At 35.0% G+C, this 18,380-nt stretch overlaps 2 protein-coding genes across 3 annotated transcripts; one reads left to right on the forward strand and one right to left on the reverse strand.

Annotated features, from left to right (window-relative positions):
- Positions 1 to 978: 978 nt before the first annotated feature.
- On the reverse strand, positions 979 to 10,195 carry ccdc47 (coiled-coil domain containing 47). The gene is made up of 13 exons (XM_005796647.3): positions 10,087 to 10,195; positions 7,794 to 8,089; positions 7,628 to 7,720; positions 7,288 to 7,462; positions 6,014 to 6,135; positions 5,881 to 5,946; positions 5,691 to 5,792; positions 5,497 to 5,607; positions 4,294 to 4,379; positions 4,151 to 4,209; positions 3,303 to 3,412; positions 1,807 to 1,974; positions 979 to 1,713 (listed from the first exon to the last, which is right to left on the reverse strand). Exons 2-13 carry the CDS (start codon positions 8,079 to 8,081, stop codon positions 1,633 to 1,635), a joined length of 1,461 nt encoding a protein of 486 aa, XP_005796704.1. The 5' UTR covers positions 8,082 to 8,089; positions 10,087 to 10,195; the 3' UTR covers positions 979 to 1,632.
- Positions 10,196 to 11,598: 1,403 nt separating this feature from the next.
- Positions 11,599 to 17,746, forward strand: dcaf7 (DDB1 and CUL4 associated factor 7). 2 transcript variants are annotated; one of them, XM_005796649.2, is made up of 8 exons: positions 11,599 to 11,696; positions 11,783 to 11,981; positions 12,170 to 12,328; positions 13,187 to 13,298; positions 13,381 to 13,499; positions 13,940 to 14,149; positions 15,222 to 15,339; positions 16,406 to 17,746. In XM_005796649.2, exons 2-8 carry the CDS (start codon positions 11,844 to 11,846, stop codon positions 16,576 to 16,578), a joined length of 1,029 nt encoding a protein of 342 aa, XP_005796706.1. In that variant the 5' UTR covers positions 11,599 to 11,696; positions 11,783 to 11,843; the 3' UTR covers positions 16,579 to 17,746. The 2 variants fall into 2 exon arrangements, with proteins under 2 accessions (XP_005796706.1, XP_005796705.1); XM_005796648.2 differs by having other exon boundaries at positions 11,599 to 11,981.
- Positions 17,747 to 18,380: the final 634 nt, after the last annotated feature.

Consider the following 18,380-nt stretch of genomic DNA (forward strand, 5'->3'; position numbering starts at 1 on the left):
AAAAGATAACTTACTCTATAATCAGTTAAATATTTGTAGTGTAAAATTATGCTTGAATCTGCTTGTATCATTTCCAGTTTGAATGGTGAGAAATTCGCCCCCTACTGGCGAAGTGGTGAAACAACTCAATAAGTATGAGTGTAGTAAAATAAATCTAAATGTTTTTTTTTCTTGACTTTTAAAACAAATAACAATGGATTGTTATAAAACATAAGATTTGTTTTATTGCAGTATTAATTATGCCATATAAACTGCAAATTTTGCAAGATTAATTAGAGTTAGAATAGAATTAACCTCTATTGTCCCATCGTTTGGAAATTAAGGCATAACAAAATTGAGTGTACAATCAGTAAGGACAAAGTTTACAGCATAAGAAAAATAATACTGTTAATTTATTAAAAATTAAGTATTGATGAAGATACTTTTTACTGGACAACAGATAATCAATTACACCCAACCATAAAGACATAAAATACATGATCACAAATTAAAAATAAACCCACATTAGCTAGGATTTATTGCCCCAGTTTTAAATATTATGTTTAAAAGATTTGTATTAAAATATTTTATAGTATCAGATTTTCAACTACAACTTTATGTTAAAAGTAATTCAGTTATTCACAACAAAGCTAAAAAAATTAAGATTTTGAGTGAATTTTGGTAATTATCTTGTAATAAACAATGACAAATTTCATGGATCCCATTTAAGTATATAATTAAGTAATCATTTACTGCAGTAGCATAATTTCATTTAGAAATATTAATTTACTTTGAGTACATTTATTCAGCTACAGATAAAAAAAACGTCAAAATTTGCTACACCTTACAGTTCATGTGAAATAAATACAACCGAGCTATTTTTATAATTCATTTTATACTTTGTGAATCAGTTTATAGTATCTTAAACAAGGAAATTTACTTAACACCCATATTCAGAAATGTAAGAAAAGTAATAAAAATCTACAATTTACATGCTAATTGCTTGTTTAGCATGAACTTGAGCTTTATTGTGGCAAAACTTCCAGATGGATTTGATATAAAATAATTAAAAAAACATTAAAAAAACACCTGATATATCATTTTGATATTTTTATAAAGGAAACAATTGCAATATGACAAAGGGAAAAAGAATATTTTTAAAGATTTCAGTGCATTTATTGTTTGCTCAGATAACAATTAGAAACAGCCTGACAGAAACTTATTTCAAATATATTAAACATTTCCTGGACATTATCGTTTAAAGGTTACAATAATGCTAATATATTACCAATGAAATAACAGCAATGCTTTCAGTCCTTTAAAAATGTGGCTCAATACCCCCTAGTAGTGTCCTGCTCACCAGCAACCTGTTAAAAAACAATCATTAGGCTTTTTTCAGACAAACATTTGAAAACTGTTTAAAACATAAACAAACTTGATGCCCACTAGAGACTCATTTGACGGATTTTGCTCCGTTTTTTGTGTTTTAATCTCATCAAATGGAGCAGTAGGTGAAACAAACAGCAAAGCCCGACACAATCAGAGAGTTTGATGGAAGATTTCTGGCAGAAACTGTGGAAGTTGAATAGCAGTATCAGGAAGAAAAGCTGAGCAAAGCACTGATTCTCCATGTGCTTGAATGCTTTTTCTCTTTCACATGGCTTTCACTTTGATCTGCTTCATCTTCATCTGCTTCTTCTCAATCTTCTTCTGCTCCCGCCGCTGCGCTGCCTCCTGCATAAAGAAACGGGAGGAGACGAAAGAATAGCTAAAGTTCAAAACTGAAACAAAACATCTGTGTGTTTTTTTTAAAGGCAGGCTTCAGACCTCCAGACGGCGTTGTCTCTCAGGATCCTCTTCGTTCATGATCCTCTCCTTCTCGGCTCTTTTCTTCTCCTCTCTGCGGGTTTGGGCTGCTTCCTGGCGCTGAGCGTGCGTCTGTTTCAGGAAGTTCTCCTCAACGCGAGCCCGGTTTCTGTCCGCTTTCTGCTTTCCCTAAACACACAAAGAGGATTTTTAAAACAATGTACCTCCTAAAATATAGAATTAAAGAATAATTTTGGCTATGGCTTTATCATTTTTAGAAGGTTTTGTGTTTTTAAAGGCGAGTTATTATGTTTCCTGGGACAGATTAAGATAGGCCTATGGTCTATACAAACAAATTAATGACTTTTTTTGCAAAACATTATTTTTAGAAAATGAGAATTTATTCTGGTCAGTTGAGAATGAGCTTCTTTTAGGGCCTCTGTCACTTTAAATCCAAATAATCTGCTGCTGGCCACACCCCCAGCTCAATATTTACATGCACACATAAAAATGGCTGCAAAAAGATGTGCAATTATACAACCGTACAACTTTGAAAAGCAGAAGTGGAAGCTCCTGCACAACCAACAAGCATTTAGCAAGTGGTTTCTGGATGGTAAGTCAACAACAAAACATTTGTTTTTTCCAGCAGCCATTGTACAGCGCATAAAGCGGTAAACCCAGCTGACCAAACGCCTTCGAGCTCTGCTTGGGTTGCTAGGTGACGAGCAAAACTCCACTGCGGTTGCTAAGTAACAAGCAGTGCCTGCTGATTTATGACGTTACATTTGTAAGTTTTTTGAAAAAGCTCATTTTCCAGACAACAAAAAACAACTTATTGCCAAAAAATCTCTGGATGTTCTTTTTAAAATGCTCGGGTTGCTTTTATTAATAGTAGAAACCAGTAAAATGTGCGAAATGTGAATTTAGCATAATACGTCTCCATTACAGTTTAATGAAGAAACAAATATATTTAATACTTTTACAAAGCTTAAAATTTGTGGTTTTTTTCTTTTAATCCCTTAAACCTTGAGACACTGCGGTTCATCAAACAAATATCATTTCCAGATTGATGGAAAAAAGTGTTAATTTTGTAATAACAAAAACTTTCCGTCTGTTTTTTTTTCTAAACGAGAACGAGACAAAAAACTTTAAACCTGCACAGGATGTCAAACTCTGATGAAAAAAAACAGACAATTTTGGCAGTTCATAAAAATTAGGAAAATATTGGAGGAAGAAGAAAAACAAACCGATCAGATTTTAATTGTCTGAAATGGCAGAAGATATTGCAAAAAAAATGTTTACAATCTAATTTCATAGTTCTGACTTTCAAAATCCGGTCAATATGGAAACCCAAAGGTGCTTAAAGTAAACAATTAGTGCCAATATTTCGTAAAATATTTAAATTCAGCTCCATTTTCCGAGCATCAATAAGAGAAAAGTCCTTTTAAAATCTGGAATAATCGTGTTTTGTTGTATGAATACTTTTGTACTAATAGTTACTAGAGCGTTTCCCTCACCTCTCTGTTCAGACGGAGCTTCTTGACCTTATCGATGCTGTAGATCACCATGTTCATGAGCGGAAGCAGAGAGTCCATGTCTTTGGGAGACGTGCTGCCGTAGCCAGGCACTGCGGAGCGAAATATCCAGAAAAACTCAGGATAACTTTAAGCGTGTAGGACGGCTGGGCACACAGATCGATTTTAGCGATTCATTGAATTTTTGGAATTTGGAAAATCTGGATTTTTTCCCCCCACTAATGCTCTCACTGGGTTTCCATAGTTACGAGTGATGTCAGCACGCCCAAGTCGGCCATCTTGTTTGACAAGCTTGTTTTGTTTTATAGCTTCTATTTATTTTGAATTTGAGGTCAGATAAAATGTAACGGTCAGGCTAAGATTTTTATTTTTTACAGGAATAAAGTCATAACAATAAAGTCACAAAATGCTAGAGTAAAGTCATAATATTACCAGAATAAAGTTGTAAAATTAGAAGAATTAACTAGTAATTTGATAGACTCCAACATGAAAACAGAAAAATTATTTTCAAACATTTTTCTTATTAAAACAACATGTCTTCATAAATTTGAGACGTTCTGCTGCTAAAATTGCATCTTTATTCTGCTAATATTGTGACTATATCCTTGTAATTAAGCTAAAGTTTTCATAGCCTGGCCCTAATACTTCGTTGTAAAACTCAAAAGGGATGATTAAAATAAAAGCCACTTTCTGAAAATATTTTCTGTCATTTGCCTTTTTTTAGAAGAGAAAGCAAGAAAAAACTGGATTAAAATTGGAAGTTGGATCTGGTATGAAACATTAAACTTACAATGTAGTGTTCAAGTGAACACAGTAGAAAAATTCCTCACCATTAAATGTAAACAGTAGAGTCTTCTTGGTCTCAGGCAGCTTTAACGGCTGACCCTCCCTGAAAAACAAAAACGAAAACATTCAGCACCACAACATCAGAAAGAGGTTCTGTCCCAGAAACAAACGATAATTAAATACTCACTCTTGCATAATTTTTGGACCAGAAAACTGATCCGAGAAATGGATCGACTCGATCTTGTCAGCATGGTTGGTGATGTAGTGTACCATCTGAAACGAGAAGAGCCCAAAAGCAGAACTTGAGTTACAGAGTTGAGTTTAAACTTTAGGGACGCAGGTTATCGATTAATGAGTCAATCGAAAGTTGGCTGATCCAAACAACTGATTAATGATTAATTGATAAGCGGATATTTTCTTAAAGTCTTGAGTTTTCTCTTGTATCCAGATGGTCAAACATATTTACATATCATAAAGTGCAACATTTTTCATAATATGCTGAAGTATAAAAAAAGTTTTAAGATTATTTTGTGTCAGCTCTGTCTTAACAGAAAATAAACAGGTTTTCTGACATAAATAGACATTTTTATAAAATATAACAAAACAGGAGCCTCTCAGGTTGCTGAATAGAAAAATAAAAGATGAAGCAAATAATTCTCTATGAACAGAGACATTCATATTTTAGTACTGTCTGTGGTTTCTCTTGTAGGAATGTTAAATATTCGCTTCAGGAAGTGCATTAACTCATAACAGACATCAAAATCAATCTTTTTTATTAGCATCGTGTTGTTTTTCCCCTCATTATTTACAATGTTTCCGTTTTCCTGTCATCACATCAGTAAATTTTTAAATGAGAAGTTGAAGCTGATTCAAGAGCGAGACTAAGGTGAAACTTCAGCAATTTGTAAGTGTTTATATTTTAAAACTGAACAGAACAAAGTGCATTTTACATCCAATAGCAGATTCTGTTTGGTACAATTAGGGCCGGTACAGATAGAAAAGAAAAAGAAAAGAAAAGAAAAACGGAGTTAATTACTGCCACAAAACTCAAACATTTTGGGATTAATGTCAAATTTTTAGTAGAAAAACTAGGAAATTCTCTGAGCTCCAAAAGTTGTAACAACAGCCCTAATGCGCTGCGTAGTTGGGACTGTTCCTCTTTCCCATTCTGGCATGCCTCGCTATATTTATTTCTGTATCAACTTGACTCTTCTTAAGGATGACCAGAGACGCCCCCTGCTGGACGGAGGCTAAACTACAAAACAAAAAGACGTTCTAAGGGGATGTTATTAGTTAATCGAGTTTAACTAATTCAAATCTATTAATCCATTAATCTACAATAAATCCTAAATTGATTGTTTCCATCCCTAGTAATAATTAGAAGAATCACCTTGTTATCCATCACACCATCCGTTACTTCCCCCATCTCACTGAGAATTGCCATGGAGTCTGGAAGCCCATATTTCGCCCCCGACTTCGGCTTGTCGCTGCAGAACTCGCTCTATTAAAACAAAAAAAATATATTGTCACTTCAAATTTCAAAAATGAGTCAACAGAAAAAACATTAATCACAAAATTATTCACCAAGTCATGCATCTCCTTCTGCAGCCGAGCCATGGCTCTCTTAGAGCCCACAGCAAAGACGAAAGTGTCCATGTCTTCGTCGTTAAGCGTCACTTTGACTTGCTGCAGAGAAAAACCCAGACAGCATAGCTAAAGCTCTGCTCAGAGGAAGCAAAAACGTTTCTACATCTGCTGCAGCAGAAACGCTTACCACTTGGTCAGAGGCGGGCCTCATCATCCTGGTCACTGTGTTCAGGAGGTCCTGCCTCTTCAGGAACTAAAACAACCAGCAGCAGGTTCAGAAAACACAGACGGGGAGGATTTAAATGGTTGTAAGCAAATACCTTGAGTTGAATCAGCATTCCTTCACAGCACACACGGCCAGAGCACCACAGATTATAGATGTGTTCGTTTTCCTGATTCAGCTTCCCAGTGCTCACAGGTTCTTTACTGGTGCCGTCATCGCCTAGAGTGCAGATCAATGCCAAGAAAACACTGAATCTATCGAATGGGGGATACATTTTATGTGACTGACCAACAGAAAAACAGCACATAACTGGGAAGTGGAAGGAAAATTACATTTTCCAATTTTGCAACAGATTCTATTGGATTCAATTTGACCTAGACTTTGACTGGGCCATTCTACCGCATGAATATGATTTGGTCTAAATGATCACACTGAAGTTAGGTGGTTAATTTGTTATCCAGGAGAAAAGGGAGCGTACTTTCTACATGTTTGCTGTGTTCCCTGTATGAATTGTAGCAAAACAGATTTATTCCAACTTTCTTTAAAAAAAGATTTCTTGCCACTCTTCAATAAAGAAAAGGTTTGTAAAATACACCAATGCAAACTATTGTGAACTGAGGATTTCTTCCAAATGAAGTTAAATAAATATTTTTAAAATGAGCATCAACAGATTTTAGGGCTGAAACAATTAATCGGATTAATTGTGATTAATCAATTACTGAAATAATGGTAAACTAATTTGGTAATTGATTAATCGTTAACTTGAGTATACAGACTAAAAAAATACTATTTGCTAAAAGAACAACATATCCAGAGCAGTAATTAAATCAAATCTCAACAAAATATAAATAAATTTTGCATTTCAAAAAAAAAAAAGAGCTAAGAAAATAAGCCCATAAAATATTTAAAGTAGTTTTACAAAATAAGTGTCACAAAAAACACCATTATGAAATGAACAATTAAAAATTAAAACAAATCTTGAAATAAATAAAAAATAAACTAAGCAAAAATTAATTTTTTTAAATTTTTATTTTATGTAGTATTTATTAGTTTTTAAAAACAATATTTCTTTATTTAATTTTTAAAAAATCTGAAGAATGTGCCAATTTTTCATTCAATTAATTGTCAAAATAATCAATAGATTAATCGATACCTAAAATAATTGTTAGTTACAGTCCTTGTAAATTTGGAAAACTCATGTATAATTTTCCTTGCACATCAGAGCTATGCACTCCTTTCTAATACATAAAATTAATAAAACAAAACAATAAATGGACTATTTTAATTTTAAGGAATACTTTTGCAAGCCATTGTGCACCAATAGATCCTGCAGGGAGTTTAATGATTCAAAGAAAAGACGGACAGACTCACCCACAAGTGCAAAGTTGCTCTCCAGAAGTTCCCTGTGGGAGTTAAACCAGGCCTGAGCGAGCCGGCTGTTCTTGTTCTTGCCTATGATGTAGTTCATGATGTAGCACAGTAAACCCGTCACCATCAGGATCTCCATGTAGTAACTCTCCCAGCTGTTCTGCAGGTGTGCAGGAACCTGCAGAGACATAACATGCAGACAGATAAATCACACTGCAGATCAACATCTGACCATCGGAAATGTATCTAAATCACGTCCCAGGATTAATTAGACTAAAATGTAAGCTCTTGGTATCATAAACTACAGCTGAATTAACGCCCAGAAGCTTTAAACCTGTTTTACCGTGTGGATTATGAGCGGGTCCTTCATGGAGTGGCCCGTCTTCTCCATCCCCTCAAACTCATCCTTGTCATATTTGCTGTACATATCTTCGTCCTAGGAAGAAATTACAATCAATTATGGTTCCAATGATAAAAATACCCTTTAAATAAATGGTAAGGTAATGTACTTGTGTGTCGGAGTCCTCGAAACCATCCTGACCATCCTCCAGCTCCACGGTGGCTTCATCTTCGTCGTCTTCCGTCTGTGAGGAAGGTGATGAGACGCGTGGCGGTGGGGCCGTCTCCGCCTCAGCTGTTAAATCATCATTCATGTCCTCAAACTCTGCGAAGTCATTGTCGTCAAAGTCTGCCAGGTCCTCCCCGTCGTCAAAGTCGTCGTTGTAACGTCCTCTGGCGGCAGGAAGAGCCAGGAGGAGCAACAGTGTGGGAACCAGGAGGAAAAACGCACTTCGCATGCTGCAGTCTGAATTAAATATGGGTAAAAACACAAAATAAAGTTTCACAAAACATTGCAGAAAATTACAAACCCATTCCAAAACAAAAGCTTTTACCCATCAGAGAATAGAAAACCTACTACTTTGGCTTTGAAAACAAAACACGGCGCATCATTTGCAAAAGAATCATCCGAATCAGTGTGAGAAATCCTGCACTGCTTTAATTTGAAGTGGGAAAAGTTACAAAAGCTTGCTGCCGCTGGTGAAATGTACCAATTATTACAATATTACGTTCTAGGGTTTATTTTCCTCATACGCAACTTTTTTATTTTAAAGTATTAAGTCACAGTGAGTTTAAATTAAACCCAAATAAAAAAGGAAGTAATGTATGAGAGGAAAAGAAACATTTAGAGATGAGATATAAGAAAATCTGACAGAAAATCTGAATAAAGTTGCAGAAAAAAAGATTTTCTCACAATTTGAAAGATCTGAAGAAACTGTGTGAGGTAGAGTGAATAAATATTACTCTGTCAACTCCAATCAAATAATAATGAATGCCACAACTAAAATAAATTTTTGTTTATGAATGTGTTCAACTATGAAACCAGATTATAGTGGCTGATCGCTTTCTCTAAAGAATCAAAACCAAACTTGGAGAAGCAGCTTTGAGTTTTATGCTCCACTAATCTGAAACAAACTTCCAGAAAGTGGCAAAAATGCTGAAACACTTATTTCCTTTGAAATGAATGTTAAAAACTAATTTACTTAGATCAGGAAAGCTGTCTCTGTACTGGGACTAAGGCTGGAGTCCCTGGAAACTGTGGTGGAGAGGAGGACACTGAAGAAGGTTCTGTCTATTATGGACAATAAACAGCAGCCTCTCCACCACATAGTGGACAGACAGCGGAGCACCTTCTCACATAGGCTGCTCCAGCTCCGCTGTCGTAGGGACAGATACAGGAAATCCTTCCTGCCACATGCCATCTCACTGTACAATAAAAGTTAAATCATTGTTCTGCACTAATCAGTCCAATTTTGCACAACTGCACTGTGGCACACTGCTGTACATATATTTACATATACATATCTGCATTTTTTGAATCTTTGCAAGGACTGCTCTTAAGTTGCTTTTTATATTAACAGCATTTTATATTTTACAATTTATAGCATTTTATGTTTTATTTTATCTACAACTACTACTCAGTGGTAGTTGTTATTGTGTCTTGTCTCTATGCTGTAACTGCGAAGTAATTTCCCTGCTGGGATGAATAAAGTACTTCTATTCTATTCTATTCCCTTTGATGAACAACTAAAACATCATTAATTTAATTTATATTTATGCCTTTTATTGTTTTCCTTTATCAAACCGATCTATTGTAATGCTATTCTGTTATTAAATGCGATCATAATGTAGATAATTGCTTCGCTGCTGAAAAAAACTGAATAAATATTTTCTCGATTAATTGACGAACGTCTACATAACAAATCCAAGTGGAAAACATCCCTGACAACTGACGCTCAGTAGACAATAACGAAGGAAAACTGCTACTATGGTTTGTCACCACGCTGACTTTTTTCATAAATTAATTTCTTTTAATTAACGCGAATAAAAAGAAGTACATATTTAACCGTTTAAGAGCCGACTTATTCGGACAAACTTCCAGTTGGAGTAACAGTTTGTGGCCACACCTGAACAAGTACTGTTGCATTTAGCGTGTTTACAAGCTTGATTACAAGCTAAATCAATTAGCTGTCAAACTTATTGAAATTGTAGTGGAGTTCTAGTTAAAAATGTGCAACTGGCTAATGACGTGGATTAAACCCCCAAAGACGCAGTCAACCAAACCCATCCCCCAACTTACACTCACTAATTCTCACTCGCTGTTAGCACGTTTACCATTAGCATGCTAACAGGGGCTAACTAACTCTCAAACCGAAGACCTGAGAGGAAATCTGTCCCTTTTCTCCTTAACACGGCAGGGACAAACGACCCTGTTAAGACTAAATGTGTGAACAAGTATCTTACCTGGTTTCTAACAGTGTCAATAAAGGTAAACCTGGTTATAAATAAGAAATTGGAACTGTCCTTGACGTGATGTTAAACCTAAAGCAGGGTACTTCCTGTCCACGCAGGAAAAACCCTTTCAAAATAAAACATTTTAAATCCCTTATGGACTAGTGATGCTAACATACGGGTGTCCAAAACTACGAACGTTATTTCCAATTTTGAGTTTGAATATTTTAAAAGATGTTAAGCAACTAAGAAATGGGAATGTTAGTATTTATCAGTAACACTTTAAAACTGTAAACATTTAAAAAATGTTACATTTTTGTGCATGGAGGATTACTTTACATTACAAAATATTTTAGATGTAATAATGAATATATAGTTATTATTATCATAATATTTTTTCGTGAACAATTTTAGGACAGCAGAGAAAATGGATCTTTCACCATTTAGCTGTATTTGTAACACTTGAAAACCAATCGTTAATAATATTATGTTTGGTTGTATTTTAAACAAAGCAGCAGTGATGAAAAAGCAATGATTATTCAAAAACATATTTTGTCTCAATTTTAAAGTGTTGTTTGGAGAATAGCAGCATCAATTTAAAAAAAATGAATACATTAGGATTAATTTCTTTAAGTGCCACTAGCATCATACCTAAATTTACATGCAATATAAAGTAATAATCTCTAATTAATTTCATAACTGAATCACCGTCTGTTTTTTTAGTAAAAAAAGAATAAAAATTAAGATATTAAAAAACAATATTCAAATTATTTACACCATGTTTATTATTGGCAATAACAAAAAAACAGACATTTTCTTTCAGTGTAAACCATTTTCTAAATCAATGTAGTTTTTCATTTATACTATACTACTAACTTGAAAAAAGTAACATTTAAAGCTCCTCTGTGGCAACCAGAGATTTCCGATGCATATTTTAAAACTGATTTGATTAAAGTACAAACGATAATTTGTGATGTAACTAACAATATTTTACAGAATTATAAGATAAGATAAGATAAATCTTTATTGTCATTGTCACAAGGACAACGAAATTCAAAGGGTGCCATCAGAAATAGAAATAGAACATATTTTAAACAAATCGTGCTTCCACTCATTGTCCACACCCGCATATCGTTATAAATAAAACTCCTAAATAAGGTAATGCTACCAGGAACAGTAAACAGTCGCCCTCTTGTGGTCGCAATAAGAAACTATAACTTTTTGTGAAGTTGGACTAAACAACGTATACTTCCGGTACAAACCTTCAAGACTCATAAAAAAATACGTAAATAAAAAAATGAATAAATAAAAAAAAAGTAAATACTTTTCAAAAAATAATAAGGCAGTAACGTAACTGCCATGATAATTACGTCTTTTATCAACACAATAACATGTTCTAAGACAACTTAAAACGAATAAGACATATTTATGTAATTTGGGGGTAATTAATACTTCATTTGGAGTTTCAACGGGAATGTCGAGTTTAAACGCATTGTTCATTTTATTTCGAAAATAATCACCGGAAGTTGATCGCGTTCCTCAAAACTTGACGATTTGATGGCCCCAACGAAAAATGCTACCCTTTGTTAGCAGAAGTGGTGAAAAATCGCGTCTCCATTGAGGTTTTCTACATCGATCAGTCGTTTTTGACCGACATCCTTGTATTTGTTCTTCTAAGTGAAACTAATTAGTTGTATTTTATTCAAAGGTTAACTTCACCGACAGTTAGCAGGTTAGCTGCCTAGACAAGAGCCGCAGCTCGGGAGAGGATGTCTCTTCACGGGAAAAGAAAAGAAATCTACAAATACGAGGCGCCATGGACGGTGTATGCCATGAACTGGAGCGTCCGCCCGGACAAACGCTTTCGGCTGGCTCTGGGGAGCTTCGTGGAGGAATACAACAACAAGGTGCGCAGCGTGTTTTCATTAGCAGCTAGCTTCAGATTAATGCTAACCTCCCTGCGCACCCAGGCTCAAAACATCACTTCTGATTGTGCTATTGCCTTCAATAACAAATTTATAGGTGATGTTTTGTCCAGTTGTCGTGTTCTTTAGGGGGGTTGCCGTCTTTACCAGCTTATCGGTGTTTATTTCAGGTTCAGCTGGTTGGTTTGGAGGAAGAGAGCTCAGAGTTTGTCTGCAGGAACACCTTTGATCATCCTTACCCCACTACCAAGATCATGTGGATCCCAGACACCAAAGGAGTTTACCCAGACCTGCTGGCCACCAGCGGGGACTACCTGCGCATATGGAGGGTAAAATGAACCATTATAAAGTCACTACAAATCAGAGGAGTGTGGATATTTTCCAGCAATGAATAAATTTGGAGAAATGTTTATCTTTACAGACTTTACTACCTGCATTTTTCAATTAAAACGGCATATTAGCGCCCTTTTATACTCAAATTCAGATATACTTTAAATTCACAAAAGAAAAAAATATATATAAAAGGAGGAGTACATTTTGTCAATAAACGTCAGAAAGTTTGAGGTTGATCTCAGACATTTTCTAGAAAGTAACTTGGAAATTTCTGAGTTTGAAAAGTAAAAAAAAATTCTAGAAAATAATTCCAAACATTGACGTTGATCTCATACATTTTCGAGAAAAACCAAGGACATTTCTGAGTTTAAAAAGTCAAAAAATGTGCTAGAGAAAAATGTTATAATTTGAGGCCAAGTTCAGAAATTTTCTAGAAAAAAAACTTGGCAATCTGACATTCAGAAGTCAAACATTTGCTGGACAAAAATGTGAGAAACTTTTAGATTAATCTCAGAAATCTTCTAGAAAGTAACTCGGAAATTTCTGCGTTTGAAAAATCAAAGAAAATTGCTACAAAAAATTTTTAAATATTGAGATTTATTTCATACGTTTTAGAGAAAAAACTTGAAAATTTCTCAGTTTGAAGTCAAAAAGTATGATAGAAAAAAATTGCACATTTCTAGGTTAATTTCTGAAATTTTCAAGAAAAAAACTTGGAAATTTCAGAGTTTGAAAAGTAAAAAAAAAAAACAGAGAAATTTTAGATCAATGTCAGAAATGTTTGAGCAATTTCTGTCTGAGACCGGTCAGTTGTGGCAAAGGTCTGGTTTAAATCGTACTTGATCATGCTGCAGGTCAGTGACACAGAAACACGCCTCGAATGTCTGCTGAACAACAACAAGAACTCCGACTTCTGCGCTCCGCTCACCTCCTTTGACTGGAACGAAGTTGATCCCAATCTGCTTGGTAGGAAATAAAATAAAGAAAACTCCTCTAGTTTTCATTTGATCTTTTATTGGCTTTAAATGATTTCTTTTGTGTGTTTCAGGAACATCCAGCATCGACACCACCTGCACCATCTGGGGCTTGGAGACCGGTCAGGTGTTGGGACGAGTCAACCTGGTTTCTGGACACGTGAAGACTCAGCTGATCGCTCACGACAAAGAGGTCTGCATTTTATTTTGTAATATGACCCAAATTTAGTTTTTTGTTGTTGATCTCTAAAGTTGTTTTTGTCAATAGGCTTCAGGTTCATTTTTTTGGTTATTTTTATTCTATTTTCCAAGGCAACAGGGATTCATTTAGACTCTTTCCAATGATGTAGAGCTTCAAAGTGTAGTTCGTGTTTCAACACAAAAATATACATAAAGGGCTGATTCATCGATTATTGAAATAACCGTCAACTAATTTAGTAATTAATTAATTGTGAAAAAAAAAAACCAAAAACGTAATTTTCTGTCCCAAAATGTAATATATTAAAGGCAGGCTAAATTACAGCAAACATTTAACGAAAAGTTATCACTTAAAACTTATTATTAGAATCATGATTTAAAGTCAGAGCATGAATTTCTATGTAAGCGTTGAGGAAGGCTGTGGTGTGTTTTCAGGTTTACGACATCGCGTTCAGCCGCGCGGGCGGAGGCAGAGACATGTTCGCCTCGGTGGGCGCCGACGGATCCGTCCGCATGTTTGACCTCCGACATCTAGAGCACAGCACCATCATCTACGAAGACCCCCAGCACCACCCGCTGCTCCGCCTCTGCTGGAACAAACAGGACCCCAACTACCTGGCCACCATGGCCATGGACGGCATGGAGGTCGTGTCGCATTTTTATCATTAATGTGATCTCATGTAAATAGCTTTATTATGGACTTAAAGTTCTATTACAATATTTTACAGACAGAATTATTACTTGTTTTTTAGGTAACTGTATTGCTGCCACTGTTCCAACAGGGATTCATTTAGACTCTTTCCAATGACGTAGAGCTTCAAAGTGGGGCTATAATTGTCACACCAATTATAGCCCCACAAACACAATTAATGCTTTTAGAAAAACATAATAAAGTGTCATTTGTATTGCTAAATTGCACATTGCAACTTTTATTTTCAAATTTATTGATATATATTGAACAACTAGTGGAGAAGTTAGTGAAACTATTAAACCTGACAGTAAGGACAGTTTCAGGGCCTTTAAACTTCATTAATTGCAATTTATTGTGACAACGATAAATGAAAATTCTTATTTATCACAATAAAAGCCCAACCCTATTAGTTTCTAGTGCAAATATTTTAATACACTTTAAATAGGATAAAACTAACTTGCAACTAACTTTTCAATAATATATAGCAGCTTGTTTTAAGTAAATAATTCCTCAATATTGATGAAAATGTTCTAGTTACATAACAATACTTTATTTTTACAAAAGTATTGTACAAAACAAAAAGTTCAGCCCTTCCTGCTTGACTTAACATCAGTACAGTACAGGTCTAATCTATCGACTCATTTTTGGATAGCCAACAATACTTTATAGGTATTTACCAGAATTTCAAGTTAAAACCATTCTACTTGTGGAGTTTTGGGTAGAACATATTGACAAAAGGTTATTTTAATCCTAAATGCAAAATGTTAATATTTTTTAGACAGCTTTGTCATAATTCTGGCTCTGGGAATAATGTTTTTAGGGCCCATTTACTCCAGCTAGTCTATTACTAATAGTTGACGAATATTTAGTAATTGTTTCAGCTTATATAGTCATACAAGAAACTGCACATTCATTTACATTTCTGTTGCTTCCTGTTAGAAGTTTACCTACGTGAGGAGATTGTTCATTATTTATGAACAGCTGCAGTAAATAAAAAGCTTGTGAATTCATATTTCTGTTCTCCAGGTTGTGATCCTGGATGTTCGTGTGCCGTGTACTCCCGTGGCTCGGCTCAACAACCATCGCGCCTGCGTCAACGGCATCGCCTGGGCGCCTCATTCCTCGTGTCACATCTGCACTGCAGGCGAGTTTGGAAGTTAAATGTTGTTGGGTAAATGTACTACACAAAATGTACATTTCGTATGGTTTTTGTACTTCCACTTGGGTCTATACTTCTTCTAAATACAACCCAAGCACTTAAAAAAACACACACAGTTGTTTTTTGGCAAAAGAAAAAGAAAGAAGAATACCTTTGTTAGCTAACCAGAGGAGAAATTGACATCATTTCCAAAAAAACCTTTGGAATGTAAGGTAACAAATCAGCAGGCACTGCACCGTTACCTAGTAACCCCGGCAGAGTTCCATCCATTACCTAGCAACCTAAGCTGAGCTCCAGCATGTTTAGTCAGCATTAAAATAATTTAAACTGTATTTTGTATTTACTTAGATTACATTTGACAGATATTGAAATTTTTAGGGGTTATTTGAAACATTTAATTTGAAAAACAGAGGAAAAACCTGAAGGGGGAAGTACTTTTTTACAGCACAAAGTCTGAATAGTCCATTGTTAAAGTGGATCTATTGTGCATAGTTCAAGTTTAGCACTTTTTTATGCTTTCATTTGGGTTTCTACTGCTACTAAAAACAACCTAAGCGCTTAAAAATAACCCACCAAGCCGTTGTTTGAAAAACTCTGAATGTAGCGTCACAAATCAGCAGGCACTGCCTGTCACCCCGAGTGAAGTCCCATCCGTTGCGTATCTACCCAGACAGTGCTCTACCATGTTTGGTCAGCTCTATGTGCTTCATAACGGCTGCTGGAAAAGACAAATGTTTTGTTGTTGACTTACCATCCAAAAACCACTGGCTGAATTTTGTTGGTTGTGCAGGAGGCTCTACTTCTGCTTTTCAAAGATGTACAGTTATATAATTGTCCATGTGTTTGCAGCCATTTTCACGTGCCAGTGTAAACGTTGAACTTGGGGGGGGGCAGAAGCAGCTCATTTGGGCTTAAAGTGACAAGACAAGTGACAATGATTTTGTGCAAAATATGTTTTGTATCGCCCATAAACCAATCCTAAACTTTTAAATTAAGTATGACAGATCACATTTAATTTAAATATCCTGATGTTTTTCCTTCTTTTTATTAGCCGACGACCATCAGGCTCTGATCTGGGACATCCAGCAGATGCCACGCGCCATTGAAGACCCCATCCTGGCCTACACCGCCGAAGGCGAGATCAACAACGTTCAGTGGGCGTCCACACAGCCGGACTGGATCGCCATCTGCTACAACAACTGCCTGGAGATCCTGCGCGTCTAAAGCCGTAGAAAACAAGCGCCCCGCGTTTCACATTTGGACTTTTCAGTAGTTCTCGTCCTCCAGCTTTCAGGACGAGGAGTGAACTTTCTCTGAAGTTGGTTTACATTTATCTGCTCTTCTAATAACGTGTAAGCTCTTATTTATTTTTGCTCAGCAGCTGTAGAAAGTGTCGATGTTTCCTTGAGGGTTTTTTTAAAAATACTTCTCTGCCAGCTGTGAGACAATTTGGAGCAATTTAGATCTCATGCATTTCATCAGTTTTTTTTAGTTTGAGGTTGATACAAACTGCTGTAGGTGGCAGAACATTGCAAAGACATGACATTACCAAGTATTTTTAATCAAATTTTTGTGCAAATATCTTAGTACACTTTAAAAAAGGCGAAACTAACTTTTCAGAAAGATATGAGCATGTTTTAAGTCAACAATTCCTTAATATGAATAGAAAATTACTAGTTCAAGTGACAGATTCTTTCATTTGTAATATGGGAAAAATATTAAACAATTGAACTAGTACTTTTTAAAAATCAATATAAACAAATTACTGACTTAAAATAAATTCCTATCTTGTTGTAAAGTTAATTTTAATTAAGATATTTCCACAAAAAACTACAAAAATCCTTGGTAAGATTTTGTTTTTGCAGTGAAAATATGTAGGATTTACTCGTAGCCTTCTTGTGGATGCATACCATGTAACTGGTGAATAAAGCATCTGTACGATATATACTAGTCTCGTTTACCTAATGTGGGAGTTTAAGATGTTCCTCTGTTCTGCAGCTGACATTTAAAGTCTATCAGAGCAACGATGGCTCCCTAAATATCCTCTTCTTATTTGTTGAGCGTTCATTCTTTGAAACGTTGCATTTTTACTTCAGTTAGAGTGAAGTTTGAAATGAGTTGACACAGCTTTCTGCTTCTCTCTTTATTTTGTCGTCTTCAGTCCTGTCCTTGTAGCATGCCATTGCAAGACAAAATGTACATAAATATAAATATATCAAACTTCAGATGTTGGTAAGCCAAGTGTTCATGTTGTAGTGTTTTTTCATAAAGTTTAATATTGAATTTGCGCTAATAAATTGTAACCTCCCCATGACTTAAAAACCAACTTTTAGTTTTATTTACCTGTTGTGTTTACCTTTTTATGTATCTAATAAATTAATTCAAAAACAAATTACATTTTGTTGCGGAAGGAATATGTAACCTCATTTTTTTATGCCAGGTGTGATCATAGTGTGGCCCGAGGGCCATTTGTGGCTCTTAAACTGTTTTTTTTGTTTGTTTGTTTTGTTTTGTTGTGGCACCCAACTCCAATTTATTAAAATTTGTATTTTTAATCAGTAGGATTAATAAAAATATTAAGTAAAAATATATTTTTTACAACTAAACTTGAATGAGTTTAGTTGATACAGATATTTTACTGAAAAGAAATTTTACTGAAAAGATGACTTTGCTTTATCCAAATGAGCTTGTATGTAATTTATTAAATTTGGCAAAATATAACAACTTTATATCACTTTGGGTTGATTTGTCAATGGTGACCCAAATCCTGTTCTTATAACTGGGAATAAATTAGTTCAACAAAGCCCAAAAATATTTTAAAGCTACATGCCTTAATTTTAATACAGCAAATGTGCAAAAATACTTTTAAAGTTTCGGATCTATGATAAATAATATATTTCCTGCAAAAACAAACAAACAAAAAATAAGTTGATGACTTTCAATTATGTTTTTTATTATTATTTAATTTTCTCGGTCGGCGAGTACTTTTGACTTGGGTAATCCAGTTCCAGTTGATTCTTTCGACT

Source organism: Xiphophorus maculatus, chromosome 16 (genome assembly GCF_002775205.1).
Source record: "Xiphophorus maculatus strain JP 163 A chromosome 16, X_maculatus-5.0-male, whole genome shotgun sequence".
Lineage (NCBI taxonomy): Eukaryota > Metazoa > Chordata > Actinopteri > Cyprinodontiformes > Poeciliidae > Xiphophorus > Xiphophorus maculatus.